At 45.7% G+C, this 17,532-nt stretch overlaps 2 protein-coding genes across 5 annotated transcripts in view; both read right to left on the bottom strand.

The window, feature by feature from the left end:
• LOC103317451 (uncharacterized protein DDB_G0284459-like) overlaps positions 1-17,532 on the bottom strand; it is a 73,183-nt gene that overhangs the window by 22,056 nt on the left and 33,595 nt on the right. For 3 of the 4 annotated variants that reach the window (XR_004344691.1, XM_031926936.2, XM_031926935.2), the window contains exon 4: positions 16,329-16,520. Coding sequence is in view for 1 of the 4 variants with exons in the window: in XM_008215563.4 (XP_008213785.1) it covers positions 663-1,991 (1,329 nt within the window). In the remaining 3 variants the exon portion in view is untranslated. Of the gene's footprint in view, positions 1-607; positions 2,037-16,328; positions 16,521-17,532 lie in introns of those variants that run through there. The other variant, XM_008215563.4, reaches the window with a different exon arrangement.
• On the bottom strand, positions 13,390-15,879 carry LOC100123634 (proline-rich 33 kDa extensin-related protein-like). The gene is made up of 3 exons (XM_001607254.5): positions 15,765-15,879; positions 14,050-14,493; positions 13,390-13,966 (listed from the first exon to the last, which is right to left on the bottom strand). Exons 1-3 carry the CDS (start codon positions 15,774-15,776, stop codon positions 13,790-13,792), a joined length of 633 nt encoding a protein of 210 aa, XP_001607304.1. The 5' UTR covers positions 15,777-15,879; the 3' UTR covers positions 13,390-13,789.

The raw sequence follows: 17,532 nt of genomic DNA, 5'->3' as shown, positions 1-17,532 counted from the left end.
CTTGTGATAAAGTTAACGAATCTCGCTCAATGCTATATAGAGGGTAAGTATAAATCATGAAGCCCCGAGACTCCATTAAGAATTCGTTAATAAATCAAATTAATAAAACTGAGCGAATCTGAGGATTAAAGTGTGTCATATACATATTAATGGCCTGTTATAATCACACTTGACGTTCATAAAATATTGAAAACGGTAAAACATGCACGTCTGGATGTTATGAAAATTCAATAACATCCATTTTTAAAGAGGATTGGATCAAAGATGTTATTTTTCGTCATAAAAAAATTCACTTGCCTTATGCGTGGGCCGGCTCACTATTCTGAAAAATTTTGAGGTATAGTTCTTTCATACAGTTGTTTTCCGAGGTACACTTAATATTTGCAGATATGCTGGACCATTGTGCTTTAAAGACACTTTAAAAATATAAATTTCAAACATTTAAAACTTGAATTTTCATCTATTTCGCCCACCTAAAAAAAATGAAATTATTTCACAGCTGGTGTAGGAATTAGGCAATGATGCATGACAGTACGATGTAAGGTCAGGCAGCACAGAAATGTATTTATGAATTATTGGGAAATCAATGAATTTAAACAGGTGAAACTGTGATTTTTAACGATCCAAATCTTTATTTATAAAATACATCATTTTTTCCCTCATCAGTATGGCCTGTAATTTCGATCACGGTACCTTCCACCATGACGGCTTCCTCTATCTCTATCATCTCTTCTTCTATCTCTATCTCCTCTTGCTCTATCTGTATCCCCTCTTCCGCTATCTCTATCCCCTCTTCCTCTGTCTCTGTCCCTGTCTCTGTTTCTATCCTCTCTTCCTCTACTACCGTCCCTGTCTCGGTTGCGTCGGTAGCATCCATGATTTTGATGTGAAGAATAGTTAGTATAACTATGTGGTGCATTGTACGAAGAATAACTTTGTTGTGTATTATAAAATGGATAATTTTGTTGTGCATTATACAGGGGATAATTCTGTGGTGCATTATATAAGGGATAATTCTGTTGAGGATTATAAAATGGATAACCCTGTTGGGCATTATACAAGGGATAACTCTGTTGGGCATTATTCAAGGGATAACTCTGTTGGGCATTATACGAAGGATAACTCTGTTGTGCTTTATGCAAGGGATCAACAGTTGGTGGTTTTTCTGGTTCCTTCGATCTATCTTCATCCCTTTTTTCTATAGAGTTTTCTCCAACACTGTCCTTATCAGGATTGTTTTTAACTAGTACATGATTTTGAGGTAGAGAGTCGTTTATATGGCTCTGTTGTGTATTATGCAAAGCGTCAACTATTTGTGTTTTTTCTGGTTCTCCCAATCCATTCCCATCTCTAGTTTCGTGTTCTCCAACACTGTCTTTGTCACGATCGTTTTTATCCAGTCCATGATTTTGATGCAAAGAGTCGTTTATATGGCTCTGTTGCGTATCATGCATGGGATCAACAATTGGTGGTTTTTCTGGTTCTCCTAATCCACCTCTTTCTTCTCTTTGTCCATTGTTGCCCCTATCAAAGTTGCTTCCATCTTGCCCATGATTTTGACGCGTAGAATCGTTTGCTGAGCCCTGCTGTGCATTAGATAAAAGATCAACAACGACAGATTTTTCTGGTTCCCTCACTCTATCTCCATCTCTTCTTGTTCTCTTCCTATCTCCGTCGCGATTGCGTCCATCCCGTCTGCTGCGTGATCTATCCCTTTCTCTATCACCCCTTCCTCTATCACTGGTTCTGTCACGTTTGCGTTTAGTTCGTTTGCGATTTTGACGCGACGAAGTTATTCTAGGACTCTGTATATTCCTCTGTCCTGTTCTATTCCTCTGTCGTGCTTCATTCCAAGGATCAACGATTGGTGGCTTCAGCGATTCTCCCAATTTAACCTTCATGAAATCTTCGTCTTTTTCAGTAAAACGATCTTTGAACTCCTTTTCACATTCCAAGAGAAATTCTTGCTGTTCCTTTGTTAGTTCAACCATTTTAATTTTCGACAGATTCCAACGGATCGATTAAAAAGTCAGCAACTGAAAGTAAAATAAGAAATTCTATTTAGATGTCCAGATACTCCTGGTTAATTATATGACACAGAATCATAGAATTCGGAAAGTAGACATTAATAGGAGTTTGGAGCACACAGTCTTTTCAAATAACGAATCAAACTTTTTGAATGAGAGAGTAAAGTAAAATTTACATGTATTCATGAGCAATTCGATACTTGGAACTTTAATAACGAAAATCTATAAACTAGACGCAGCTTCAAAACAGAATGCCGAAAGCTCCGAAATAATCAAGCTGCAGCGACGAAGCAGAACGAGAGGAAACGCGGGTATCGTGTCATTCTCAGAGCGGATTCTAGAGCGAAATGCAGCGCGCTTCCGCATAAACGATTTAATAAAATACCGTGTGGACGCGCGGACAGGCATAACCTCTCGGTCTCTCTATCTCCTCGTGTCTTCCGCCCTCCATATCCACCCTTCCTCCCTCCCTCTTTCTGTTTGCACGGCAAAAGCAATATCGCTCGATAATACGGCAAATAGTCCGGAACGTAGCCTCCACTCTCTCGTAGCAGTGGACCGGATTAATACGCTGCGATGCACGACTGACGTTCGAAGGTAGATTTCCCCGAATTGGCTTACAGTTACTGACTAGATGAGTCAATAGCGTGCGATGCACACTCCGAATTTTCTTGTAATTTTGACGTTGTATTTTGGGATTGTTACTTAAAATTCGGTAAATCGACGTTAACTAACAATAATTTCTGCGTATTAATAATACTATAATAACGTTTCACTTGGTTACTGCAAGTTCGAACCTTCGCACAAAAAAAAAACACACACAGAATCGCGCAAGATCTCCAAAGGATTGCAATTTAATCGGCAAGACTAATTTAGGTTTAATCCCACAGGGTTAATTTAAAATGGGCGACTGAGCCCTCTAATCCTGACAGATAAGAACCGCGCAGAGACGACACCCCGATAACCGTCGCGAGCAAGCGAAGCTCGTGTGGAATTTTATATTTTCGCTTTGCTCCAGCGCAGATATCTCGAGAGCTATAGCGCAAAACGTCGGGATATAAAGGCGCATGCACGAAATGCGATATAACAACGAGTAATAATAAATTGGAGCGAAAAATCATACATGCCTACCGACACTTTTCAATACTTTCACGAGCGCCGCATTTCACCGATAAATCATCAGACTCGCCGAGTGTACGCCGAGTGTCGTCTCGCCTAATAGCCGCTGCACCGAGACGTGCACTCGTAAAAGCTGCTGCAGCGTCGGGAAAGAGAGAACGCGCGCAGTGCGCTGGACGAGTACGCGCTGCAGTAAAGGGCTCTCTTGACGCCTCTTCGTTTCTTAATTTCGCGCCGCTCGCGCGCGACACGTAGTTCTCTTCTCCCCTCTGGCTCGCGCGTCTTGCATATCAAAAACTCGACTCCCCGCGCCAGCTTTGTTCAGCTTCGCCCCCCGTAGCAGTAATTTACGAGTCCGACTCGGTCGAGAGATGCGCGTGAGGGCTTTTCTTTTTTTCTGCACAACCTTTTCCGCCTCGCTCTTTCTCTCTCTTTCGGTTTTTAATTTTACGCGCGGTCGAGGGCTGTGTATCATTTTTTTTCAAGGGAGTGAAGCTATTTTGCAAATAATTTGTCGGGCGTACGTTGAGGAAAGATAATGATATGACAACATCGAGGGAGATACGACTCGCTGAGTATTTTATTTGAAATCAAGAAATAAACGACGTGCTGCGTCATTATTTTTGTTTAGAAAGACGATAATGGTTGCCGAGTTGCTAAAAAACTATCAACATTTTTAACAACGAGCCTTATCGCGAACATATAGGTTTACTCATTTCCAAATAGGCGTTAAAATATAGAATGGAAGATTTATCGTGTAATAAGGATTGAATATTCGATAAATTTTATTACAGCATAGCTGCGCTGCAAATTATTATACCCATAACCGCATAGACAAATAAATCCACGCACATCGAAGCCCTTTAAATAACGCAGTATTGATGTAATAAATATACATTTATGGAGATGCGGGACCTTCCATATTTTCGCGGTAAGCCAGCAAATCGCGCACACTAGAAATGTATTTAGATGAACTCCTACGTAATATCAATTTTACGTTCGCGCGTATATTCGACGAAGCCCCAGCTGATGCAGAATTTAATCAGGCGAAGGTAATCAGTCCAACCTGTTTGGCGGGTGTGCTGTTCAATTAAACATTTATTGGTTTGCCAACGGGATTTCGAAAATTAAGGCGCGACTATATTCTAGGAATGCATTAATTATAATATTCGCGAAATATTAAATTGTCCCAATTGACCAGTGCCGCTGAATCCGCCGATAGAATTTTCGGAATTCCCCCAATTCATTACGACGGTTATTATCCGGCTATATGATTTCGTTTAATAATACATCACTCGCGCCGCGGACGTTTATATCAAGCCAGCGCGGGTTTGGCGAGTAAATGGACGGCAATTTACGGCTATACTTGTATGTATAAAACCGAGTTTTGTCTCGATGGGCTGCAGTGGCCAATAAAAAAAAATAAAAGGGTAACGACGCGATTTCCAGTGGAATATCTGATCCAACGACTCGTCATTTCCTTTGCACAGCTCGAGGCAATAAAATCGAAATCACGCGGCTGCTTTTAACAGCGACCGTAAAAATATTCCGAGCAGTTCGAATGAATTTAATAGAATTTGTAATAACTGCCATCCATCTCTTGCTATTCCTTATACCCCCGAGCTTTTTTTACGCCTAGAGGTTCGTCCATACGACGGCAAATCCCCCGGATCAGCTGCGAGAGAAAAGCTAGTCGATTATTTTCTTAATCGAGATCGGCCGTAAATCCAAACGAGCTAACTGATAATTCGCCGTATCTCCTCGAGATCATCGATAGGTCTATCCGAATATTATTTTTCCAGCTTATTGTCGCGTTGACTTTAGGCCGAGCCTCCCTACATTATACACTGACAGTTCGCGGCATACATATATATACGGCGTCGATTCTCTCTCGACGGTGCATCCATTATTCCGCGCGCAGCCTGAAAGCTTTTCGGTGTACAAAAGTGCGGGGTGGGCAAAAATCTCAAAGGCCCGCGCACGCGCAAATCGTGAGTCATTGCGCGGATCCCGTGCTTTATGCGCGGAAAAATTTTGACTCGATCGGACAGGCCCGCCCGCGAGCTTTATAGTTTACCCAGGCTACGAGCTTAGCTCGCCATTATTTTTAAGCTCCTTGATGCATCAAGACTCGTTATTCCTCTCGCGGAAAAAGCCGGAGATGCGTAAAGTCAGCAGTGCGAAAATGATGATAACGTAGTTATATCCCCGAAAACACCGGCGGATTCGAATACACGCACTACTATAGGCTTTCCGCTCCAGCTGATAAGCCGCGTCTCTGCGGCACATTTACCGCCGTCGAGAGACAGCGTACGGTTCGAGTCCATAACCAATATCTCCGAAATCAGGAACGGCTGATCAAAACCTCGAGTGCGCACACACGGAAGACAAATGACCGGCCCCCGAACTTCTGTCAATTTGAACTGCTGGAGCGCGAGAACGATCGAGCCGCGCGGACCGCAAACTCTGAAACATGCAGCGCTTGCAAGCTCCGTGCGGGATTTGGGGAACAGGATGAAAGGACCGCTGATTTTCGAATCTCCTACACGTATATAAGCATTATTCGACTGTTCGAATTTCACTGCTCGTTAAGTGACTTTTAAAATTTCTCCTCGTTATACCGAACTTTACGAGCGCGATAGCGAGAAGTACAGTTTGAGTACACTTCAATGCGTATATGTATATAAATTCATAATGACGTTAAATATGGCGGGGGAGGGACGTTATTATTGAGATGCATAAATTTCAGCAGCAGCGGGGCGAAATTTATCGCATTGATTTACACGCAAAACGCGCGCTATCGCGCGAATGTTTGCGAGCGTCTCTCTCTCTCTCTCTCTCTCTCTCTCTCTCTCTCTCTCTCTCTCTCTCTCTCTCTTCGCTAAATAATTATACGACGCAGTAGTAGTGGCGTTAAATAACGATCCAAAGTATATACGCACAGCTCCATCCGGAAGCGCAAATTGATTTTTCTAGAGGCACTATATACTTTCTAAATCCGACGACGCGGCGCCGCAAAATCGATTCCAATCAATTAAGCTCACGGTATATTATAAGGAAAAGAAGGAAGCATAATACAGCCAGCTCCGTCCATTCTTGTCAATGATTCACGACTTCCGGCTAATCCCGCGCTCCGCTTATAATGAATAAATCTCCGCGATATTGGACGGCGGCGGCGGCGGTGTTGAAGGGGAAAAAAATAATTTTCGCTCGGCGAAAAAATCCATCGCTCGCAAAGGGGGGAATAAGAGCGAGGACACTTAACGTCGCGGGAGCAGTTTCGCGCAGTTGATCGCGCTTCGCACTCGGCGAAACTCGCGGACTTCGAATTTATGTGTTCACGGGCGAATTATTATCCTCGGGGGGAGAGAGAGAGAGAAAATCGGGATTTTTCGGCGCCAGCGCAGCTGCCTCGGATTGCCCTCGAGATTCTCGCCGCTGCTTCTCTTTCGTTTCGAACGATTAGAAAAGCTCGATTATTTCGGCCAAACAATCGGGTACTTACGTACTGCGAGAGTATACATCATCCCGACGCATTAATAAGCGCGTGGGGGGAAATCTTCGAAAAAATCCTCCCGAACTTGGTCCGCAATGCGGCCGCGATTCGAAACTTGCGCCAATTAATCTGGCCTGAGAACGCGAGCGTCGCGCCATAGCCGTAGGCGCACATGTGCGCGCGCGCTCGCCTGGCGTGAAATTTCACAGCCTCGCGGGAATTTCTCTCCCGGGTCGCAATCGAGTGGCGCTTCGGTCGTCGCTCCAACTTTCCAGGTGAGAGAGAGAGAGAGAGAGAGAGAAAGAGAACAAGGTATAGATACGACGGCGGTTTTTCTATACATCGAGAGTTATACGCGTGTAAGTGCGAGGGTGGAGGCGCGTGCTTTCATCCGCGGAACGAATTCGACTTCCCGCCCCTGGCGGGATAACAGCTATATAGGCGCGTGCTTTTTACTGAATTTTTATTAGCTCAAGTAGTGAGGGCGAGCTTTTCGTTAGGCTGCGGGCTTTTTTTGCTCTGTTTGCATTCGCGTGCTTTGGATTTAGGGATTATATTAAGCTTCGTCGTAATGAGCGTGATTTTTGTTTGTTGGAGACCTATTTCTGTGTTAAGTGCTTAAAAAATCGTATTACTCAGTTTAGTAAAAATCGAAACCCAAGCGCCCCGAAACTGCCAACCCGAGCACTCTTCTATAATTGCTCGCAAAAGCATCCCCCCCCCCCCCATATAGTCCTAGCACACGTAGGCTTGCACCATCAGAGCCGATATTAATTCGGTCGCTGTGTACACTCGAGTCCCAAAGAGCCGTCGCTATGCGCAGCCCCACACGCGGTATCCGTATACTGCGATGTTTTCGGGTTAGCCGCGCGATAATGGCCCGCGAGCACCGGCTCTACACACCGGCCCCGCATAAATTACTCGATTACCGGCATGTACGCGATTAATTTCATTGAGAGAAAATTCGCATCGTGTACCGGCCGCCCCTGATCGATCGTCTTTTTTCCCGACGAGGCTTGATTTATTTTCGAGTTTTCGGGACTGTACGCTGCATTAGCCAGGATTACGCGGCGCCGTGTGGCGAAGGCGAAAGTGATGGATTTATCGACTGGACCGCATTCAACGCGGCGCGGAATTGTTTTCCTCGCTCCTTTTTTTTGGTTGCGCGAGGGGTGAACAGGGAAATTTTCGAAAAAATCGCTTTCTTATTTACGACGGAGCGGAAGGATCGCGTCGCATACGGGGACACGTGTAAACAATCCTCCGCTATGGCTCTATTGTCGGGTTATTCCAGAGTTACGGCCTCGAAAGTCCGCTGCAGCATCAGCAACAAAGCTCCAAGATGATTCACGTCTGTGCGCAGATGACGATAAACTGGAATAAACAAAATGGAGTATAAACAAGTCGGCAAAATCACTTTTCCACGGACGCGATGCGACGGCAGAGAGAGAGATCGTAAACCAGGTGTCGAACAAAAGAAGCCCCGAGCTTCGATTCATCCGACTGCATCGACGTTTCGCGAGGAGAGAAAAAAAGTGAGCCAAGAGTCATTAGCGCGGAATATCTTGCCAAACTGGAGAAGCCGATCGTTAGACGGCGGTCGCTTCGGAAAAAGGGGCCCCACAAGTGGCGCGGCAGCTCGTTAGCTCGCTATGCACATGAGCTACAGACGAGAGAAAGAGAGGATAAGTACATGTGCAGCGCCGCGAAGTTACGTAACCCGTTCGCTTCCTACTTGCGCGAGCGGCGTTTGCAACAGGATCGCGTGCAGGTAGTTTTGTCCAACGTAGCTCGACTTGTCGAGATGGAGAGCCGGTTATTTATTTCGGTGAGATTTGATTGAGGCACATAGCATTGTGTTTTTGCCCGACACGGCGAGTCGCGTTATCTAAAGGAGTCAAGGACCTGTCATTGCGGTGAAAGCTCGTGGTACTAGTGTATGGAGTAAAGGTGACTCATGGGCGTGCGTAAAATCGACGTATCGAAATTGAAAAATGTCATTCTAGAACGATCGACCTAGAGCAGGCGTTACGCGTGCGAGCCGGAAAACTAGTTTCTATCGACTCGCGGATAATTAGCGCGAACGAATGTCACAAAAAACTTGTTTCGGACTTTTTAAAGGAACAATATATCGTGACGAGAATATCGGCTTTTTCAATCGGAATAATTTAACAAATCTCCGTTGGGTAGGGCTGTACAAATCATAGCGCATAATTTATCGACTTTTAAAATTATCAAACGAGCTGAAAAATACGTCGAAAAATTGAGATAAAATTCATAAACGAACCTGTAACGACACCACACCCGTCGAATTCCGCGGGAGATCTATAAAACTCCCGAACGCGAGCCTTAGCGCGAAAACAACACACCGGTTCTCGTAAAACTGCCACATCGCTTATTATCGCGAAGTGCACTTGCACACAGGAGCGGAAGCCTCGCGCAACGCATAAAACAGCGTCCACAGCTGAAAAAAAAATCTCGCGACGCCATAACGAACAACGACACACATCCGACACACGGAGTGTACTTAGCACACAAGCGCAGAAAAGCCTCGCGGTTGATATCTGATTTACGGCGGCATTGATCGGGCCCAGATACCAAGGAGTTTCCGGTGAACGGCCTTCCGTTCTTACGTACATCGAGAGAGTGAGAAAAAAGCGACGACGGTAGGGTGCACTTTTTACTCCCCGAGTGACGCATAAACCAGGTATAATAAACTCGATGTTGCAAAAGAGTGCGTGCAACGGATTTACCCGAGCGAGATGTATACACTCTAGACTAGTTTCTATTGCAGCACAAGCGCGAGGGACATATTTGCGAGACGCTCGCGCGCGAAAGCGGATTGCGATCGGTGCAACTTGCCGCTCGGCTTATAACGACGCGCATTATTATATACCCATTGAAGTATATAGTCGTCTGAGCTGATCGATTCGCTCGCTTATACATCGCAGTATAATATAGGCGAGAGAGGCAAATCGGATCGAGGGTATAACCTTGCGAGCGAGAATAACACGCTCGTGTGGAAATCGAACCTGCTGTGCAGTCCGATTATTCGTATAATGATGTATACGAGAGCTGCCGATTCGCGGGGGTATAATGAGTCTGTTTTCTCGATGCGTCGCGAGTAGATGCTGACCGGCTACGGTCATACGCGAACAGCTGAAAATGGAAACTTTTACACGTAAACCACACGTTCGACTTTTTCACAACGTAATCCCTTGCGTAAGGCGAGATCGAATATGAAAATTCAAAAATTTCAATGCAGTGCGAGCTAAGTAAATAACCGCAAGTAGACTCGCAACGCTTCATAAATTAAACATTCTCCGAGAGACGCGGCTGCGTTAATCGCGTTTTCATACGTCTCGCTCGATCTACTTGTTTCCATTTTCGCCGGCGAATGAATAAGCGATTCATATATAAAATAGCGGTGCAGTCTACACAGCTCGCAGACTTCGCGAGTTTGCCTCTCGCGCTGTATCGAAAATTAGATTTTACAAAACGCGATTTGAATTAAAACCCGAAGCTCACACAAAATTACGTCCCCTTCAGGGCCCTGCAGTAAGCGTTTAAAAAATTCCCTTCGAAATTGACAAACGTACGCGTGGATCAGTTTCGATTTCCCAAACTTTTCGCGAAAGTTCGCCTCGGGGCCGGAACAAAGATTTGAAAAGTTCAGCGAATTTATCTAATCTCGCGGCGAGAATCATCATCGTCATATTCCGAGAAAGCAGCCGCAGTAGCGCGTGGGCGTATACGAAGGAAGTTTTTGAACAACGCTGCAGAGCAGCTAGCTGTATACACACGGGAGGTGCAGTAGCGGAGAGCTATTGTCTGGATAGTCGTCGGGGGGCTGGTTTACGCGTTACAATTAAAACGCTCGAGTGTTTTAGATAGAATTGTAGGCGAATTTCCGAGCTTGTAGTTTCTCGAGCGTTAAATCAAGCTACGGGGCGACGAAACATTTCGGGCCGCTTAAAATGCCTGACATACCGGCTTCATTGTCGCGAAATTCGAAGCTGAATAATTATTTCAATTTTAAGCTCCGTCATACACTGCATACATCTCGAGCCGAGCTATTTTTATCCGACTGACGAATCAGCGTTTCGTAAACGCATATATAATAAGCCGAGATCGTGACGTGTTCGCGTATAAACACAACCAGATAGAATTCACGCGTTTCGTCACACATACATACATGCTTTCGTCTTACACAGCAGAGAATCGAAACCACGCGCGCGTGCAATCGAAAACACGTGTGTATGTGTATACGCCCGGTTTAGAAAGCAACAAAAGATCGCTGCTGGTGCAGCAAACGTAACCTGTCGGCCAACTGTAACGCGGCGGCCGTTTAGAATGGCTAATGAGAAAGTGCATAATAACGAACGACTAGAGTCACGGAAGCCGAAACGGAGAAGAAAGAATCGGCAGACGTCTGTGGGAATTCCCGATATAGGAGCCGCTTAGAGGTTATGTAAACAAACCAGTTTGCCCGGCGCGTCGTCTGCTAGAAAGAGAAAGAGACTCGCGGCCAAAGATGACTGACCTCCCGCGCTCGCGCGTACACATCTGCGGCTGTGCATGTGTATATATGCGAGCACCTGTGCAGCGACTTCATTCACTCGAGCGGATTCGGTTTTCTCTCTCTCTCGCTCGCTATGAGCTATATATACTGCGCCGTATCGCGAGATCTTTAACTCTCGCGCGCGGCGGTATAAACGATCGTTTGCGGTGTGCTGCGCACGTTTTGCTCCGCGCTCTTCCGTCTTCGCGCGCGAGTGTAAACGCTGCTCGACGTTTGTTCTGCTTAGTTTGTTTTTTTTTTTTTTTTTTTTTTTTTATAATTTTCTCTTTGTTCGCGAATTTCGTTGATCGACACATTGACGAGAAAGCCGCGTTTTCATTAAAAAACATTTCGTTATTATTTTTGTTCAATTTCACGTTCGTATTCTCACACAAAAGGATTATAATTTCACCCTTGATGGATCGCACGCGTGATTTGATTTTAACGAAGAAAATTCATCGAAAAAACAAACCTTTGTTACACGCACGCATTTTCCGGGAATCCGCGATTGAATTTTAGCGTATGATTAAAAGAACCCAAGCGCCGGAAAATTTTAATTAAAATTTTGAGAATCCGATACGTACATTCAATTATCCTTGGCCAGTGGGGAAAAAAATGAAATGTTCAGAGGCAAAACGGCACAATGCATGTGTATACACCGCGCGAGTATATGGGATATTGCAACATCACAAGCGCACGCGCGTATCGCGATGATGATTATGAGATATATCTATACTCGGCGGCGTCGTCGTCTTTAATGGCGCAGCACACGGGGAAACTACGCGCTACCGCTAATTAACGTCCGTTTTCGACACTCCGCCTGTGTGTTTTCTGGCGAAACGCTCGCCGACTATATATATACGCGAGCTATAACGCAAATTGCGTTTGATTCAGCGTACATGCATGTCCCGCTCTGCTGATTTATACGAGTTCTTAATGAACTTTTTATTTTAAAAACGTACCGTAATATGCAAATCGGATTAAGTAAATTGTAGGAACGCGTATACATCACTTCCGGAAAATACGTGAAAAATTAACACCGTTAATCTCCCGAGCACGATAAACAATAAATATCGCGATTTATTCCAGCGACTCTGGGAGCCGTGTAAAAAACTAATGTTATCGCGTCCATTAGCCCAGAAACAAATTCCGAGTATCAATGGTCGTACACGAGAGCTCTCGAGTTCCGAATAATCCAACACTACTTGCAACACGAAAATCTTGCGCTATCAAAATCGAGATGAGCCGCGTACAGTAGTAGTGCAGACTGAAATCGAGGAGCCGGACTGTCGAAAGCGTCCTTAATCCACTTAAGCGTCGCGTGTGCACGCGAGCCTCGCGGCCCTTTTACGCACGATCGTAAAGAAGAAAATTGCTTTTAAGAGATTGCCAGCGCGGCCAATCAGAGTTAGCGCCGCGCGGAGAGCAACTTCTCGGTTATCCGAAGTTCTGACGACCAGCGGCTCTTTATTCTTCTTTTTTTTACGGAGAACCTTTTCTGATGCGCCGCAACGACGACGACGACGTTGAATTAAACTTTTGACGCGTGCTTCTGACGGCTTGAATATGTGAATACAAAGTAATTAACGTTATCCTTTTGAGAGAAGTTGGGAGACACGAGAGAGAGAGAGAGAGGAAGTTTTTTGGCATCCGTGTTGCCGACTTTGTGCTGGAATTACCGTGTGACTATGTGCCTAGAGTTTACGGTTTGTTAATGTACGTTATTTCAGTGTAATTGAAAGGACGCGTCGATATTCGAAATTAACTTAATAAGTGTTCGCATAGAAAACACGACACATGTAAGCGTCAAAGCGACATTAGACAAGTCAGCGAAGCAGAGAATAAATAGCGGACGATCCTCTTGGCAAGAGGGAGTACCTCGCGGTCGTTAAAGCGACGTCGCTTACCAACGACCCCCCCCCCCCCCCAGTATATGTACACACAGCTTCGCGCTTAACTCGACAGACGGCGCGAGAAGTCGCGTAAACTGACCGTTTTCACTCAATTTGACAAGCCTCGACGACTCGTGGATAATCCATGCGCGCGAGAGAGACCTTTGCCGCGGCAACTTTACTCTCTTATTCCAAGAAAACGACTCGTTGACAAGGTCGTAAAAATTGACCGACGAGTCTTTTGCAACTTCTTCTCGGAGGATACGTGGGGTTAAGAGTGAGACAAGAGAAGTGTATTTTTTTTTGTAGCAAAAATAATATTTATTCAATATACTCGTACAGCTAAATTCGCATAGCAAACAATCATGATTTTCAGCTCGGTTTCGGCGTAGAAAAATAAAAAAAAAAACAGAGAGTATATTAACGAACGTGTACGCGAATTCATCACGATCAGCTCACCCGTCCCGCGGGACGAGGGCTAAAGAATCGAACTATCTATACATTGCGTATGTGTGTGAGTGTGAGAGAGAGAGAGAGAGAGAGAGTGTATGTATTAGGTACAAAGTCAGAGCAACAGCTTTCGTAGATTTCCGTCGGGGCGGACGAAAGGGAAGGCTTGCTTCTCCCGCACTCGTTCATATTGCATATTTACAGCTCCGCGAGAGACAGGCGTCATCGGGTCTGCTCGCGCTTTTTACAAGTAGTGACCGTGGTGGCCCAGGTCGTGGTGCTCGTGGTGGTGCTCCTTGATGTAGACCGGGTAGGACTCCTTGTGGTAGACCGGGACCTTGACTGGGTAGGGCACCTGCTTCTCGACGTGGTAGGGCACCTTCACAGGCACGTGGACTGGGTAGGGCTCCTCCACTGGCACCTGATTGGCACACAAAAAGCCGTTCTCCGGTAAATTACGAGTCCGAAGAAAAGGGAGCATTAACGAAGCGAACGAGAGCTTACCTTGACGGGCACGTGGACGGGGTAGGGCACGGGCTTCTCGACGGGCACGGGGATGTGCTTGTCGACGTGCACTGGGTAGGGGGCGGGCACGTGGTAGGGCACGGGCCTGTCTACGGGCACCTTTACGTGGACTGGGTACGGCACTGGGATGTGCTTCTCGACCTTGTACGGCGCTGGCACGGGCACTTTGACCTCGCGGTGGATGGTGATGCCGGAGATGTGGCCCTCGTCGTGGTGACCGCCGCCGAGGGAGCCACCGCCGTAGTGACCTCCGAGCTCGAGTCCGTGTCCACCTCCGTACTCCAATCCGTGACCGCCGAAGTCACCGAGGTCCCAGAGACCGCGTTTGCTCTTGCTGTCCTTCGCCTCAGCGGCGGCTTCTTCTTTCTTCTCCTCCGGGCGGGCGAACGCCGCGCCGAACAGGGCGAGGGCGAGTATTGCTGTCTGTTGGAGAACAGAGAGATGGTTCGAATTTTCGCTTTATTCGATTTAATTGCCACGACTGTTAAAGCTGGTGATGCGGTCGGTCAACCGAGAGTTGTTAGGCGCTTCGCATTGATTTAATTGCTAACGAGTTTATTATTCATTATACACCTTCACCGTTGTAATTGCACTGTGTGTATACCGACGTTTGTGCGATTATTATTGCCGAAGAGAGAATCAATTAAAATTTAATAAGCGTAAATGTTTGCATAATGCGATCGGCTAATTGATACACGCTGATTCGATTATTTTTAGAAAAAAGTGGCAAAGCCAAGCGAGTGATATTTTTTTTCAGAGATGGATCGCGATTGCGTCGGTCCGTGAACAGGTATGCGGGGATTTTTTTGCTGGCGATGAATAGGCAAGTGGAGATTACGTTCGATTAAGCGTTGCACTTAGTTCTTATGTTAGTATACCATTATAGATCTGAATCTACAGATCTGTCGTCGTAAAAAATGATCGAGACCTGACCTACTAAGGCAGCTCTGATACACCTGGCCATGAACCGAATGTATTTGGTAACACGACTCCAGATGTCTCATGAGGTATCTTAGTACGAGTGCGTGGCGTAAGATCCTCATTCACGGAGAAGAGCAAGTCATGAACCAATGAAGTAAGAGCTTCGGAAATCAAAACGTCAGTCTCGAAGTCGACAGTCATTAGCAAATAACTAGCCCACTCGGAGGTAAATAGAGTATAAATAGGCAAGTGATCAATAATTTGCAGTGCAGTACAGAAATGGTTGTTACAGGTTTGACTCGTATCAGCTCTCTAAACCTGAAAGAGTGAAAAATCACCCATTTCGAGTCAAAATTGAGTCACTCTTTGCAAAGAGTGACTCAATTTTGCCTCTAATTCGAGTGATTTTTCACTCTTTAGAGTCATTTTTCACTCTTTCAGATTTAGAGAGAGAGCGAACGAAAAGGGAAAATGTTTACACACGCGCACTTTGGGAACCCAACGAACAAAGTTTGCAAACATTCAGCACCAGTAAAGAAAAAAAATGAAAAAGAAATCAACACTCGTTCAGTACATACTTAACAAAAGCGCGAACACTCCAAAGCAGACAAGCGACCACCCCCGCGAAACAAAGAGTAGCAAAACGCCCTCTCCCACTCCGAAAGCGCGGGCTATCGAGCGAAAAGCCAAATACAACAGCAAACGTCTCTCAATCTGAATCCATCCCCCCATCTTTCTCTCTCGCTCTCTCTATCTATATCTCAGTCTCTCACCTGGACTCTCATGGCGAAAAGGTACGAATCCACTGACCCGACCAAGCGACAATCAGCCGCATATATACCTGCACTTTCGCTCTGCTCGGAACCCACTCCACGCAGCCAGCGGCGAATATCATAACGGCGCTGCTGTTCGCCTCCTGCTCTTTCCGTAACGCAACAGCCGACGCTATGTGTGTATATGTACGTGTATAGCGAGAGAGAGAACCTTCCCCCGCTCGGACTTTCTGGAGCGAATAGCTACTACCCATGTTGCCGCTTTGCTATTCCCACGACCAACGCAGCAGCTCAGCCTTCGCGCTTACCCACAGCGCGGAGAGTCTCTTTGTGCGTTTGCGATGAAATTATATCGACGGATATGGCTGATTTCACGCACGGGTTTGTTCCGATTGAGAAAGCTTATGTAGGTATAAGCACTTACCTTGGCAAGCTGAGCGATGCAATGGAATTTTTATGTCTTGGAACGTAACACAGAAAGCGAACAAGCACGAAAGCGGCGAGTGCGAAATTAAAGCAAAGTGACAATTTAAAGTATTGGATGTATTGAGGAATTGTACTCACTCGTGGATGCGACGTATCAGGACCGAAGAAATCCTGGTGCATACACTCCGGCACCTCGCCTTCTCCCGATGCGTGTTCCGAAACTTCGGAGATCCCTTCGAACCCAACCACGAGGGGCGAGCGCAACCAAAGACCGAAGTTTGGACGGATCACGCAAGAGGATACTAACCAGAATGCGCTCGTGTATCAGTTCTGAAATCAGAGATGGATTTTTCATGTGAATTTTCGCCCGTGATAAATAAATAAATAACTCAATTAAAGAATATTGTTTCGGGGAATCGGCTACTGTTTAAAATTGCGGAATGTATATATGCGCGAGCTGTAATAAATTACGCAAGAATGAACGAATTTTTATTAAAATAAACCAATAGGGCAATTTTGCAACGAGCTCTCGTCAACGGACTGATTTTTCCCTCGCGTAATTTCGAGGGGGGTAATTAACTGCTCGATTGCCGTTTTCATTTTCTGATAAACGTCACGTATTTTCACGAGCTTCGTTTAATTGCAGGGCAAATATCGCCGCGAAATATTCAATTATTAATGTAATATCGTCGATATTTCGACGAGCGTTTTCATCTGTGATCATGAAATCCCCGCACTGAAACTTGATGCTGATAGCTCCAATTAAATGCAAACGAGCCGGATACATTTAAATTAAGACGCGAAATCGAAGGCTTTTGTGTACAAAATAAAAAAAGTCGCGCATAGAAAGTCAATCTCCAACGATGACTTGCGCCTTCAACTACCCTGGAATATTCCGGAACCAGCTATTTTCCGTAAAAAATCCATTGTATAACGACCACACCATACTCCCGCTCTATCTCTTATAATTTCGCTTCCTCAAAGGGGGAAAATTTCACCGCTGGATTATTAATCGCGCGGCGCGTGTAACGGCCCGTAATCCGCGACTCGGATTCTTTACGACGGCTATCCCGATGCGTATACAGCGAAAACCATTGGATAATCTGCAGCGCGGAAAAAACGAGAGATACCACGTCAATGGGTTTACACTCGCGAGAAGGAGAGCCAGTGCAAGGGCTGAGCTGACGTCTGATAACGCGCGCACGGCACCTCCAAGACTTTCTCCTTTGCGCGAGAAGCGAAGCGACCGACGTCGCTTGTAGAGAGACTGTAATTAGCCCGAGAGCGAGTTACGCTCCGTACGCGTATAGACTAGACTTCGTGTCGTTGTTTCTTTTGGCGA

Source organism: Nasonia vitripennis, chromosome 3 (assembly GCF_009193385.2).
Source record: "Nasonia vitripennis strain AsymCx chromosome 3, Nvit_psr_1.1, whole genome shotgun sequence".
Lineage (NCBI taxonomy): Eukaryota > Metazoa > Arthropoda > Insecta > Hymenoptera > Pteromalidae > Nasonia > Nasonia vitripennis.
Note: the sequence above shows the minus strand (reverse complement) of the source record. Positions and strands in the feature narration are given on the sequence as shown.

What these genes read in the sequence shown, in the direction of transcription:
- LOC100123634 (XM_001607254.5), bottom strand. An exon ending in CCGTCCACGTGCCCGTCAAG is followed by an intron (nt 13,967 to 14,049) that starts GTAAGCTCTCGT and finishes TGTGCCAATCAG; the next exon opens with GTGCCAGTGGAGGAGCCCTA.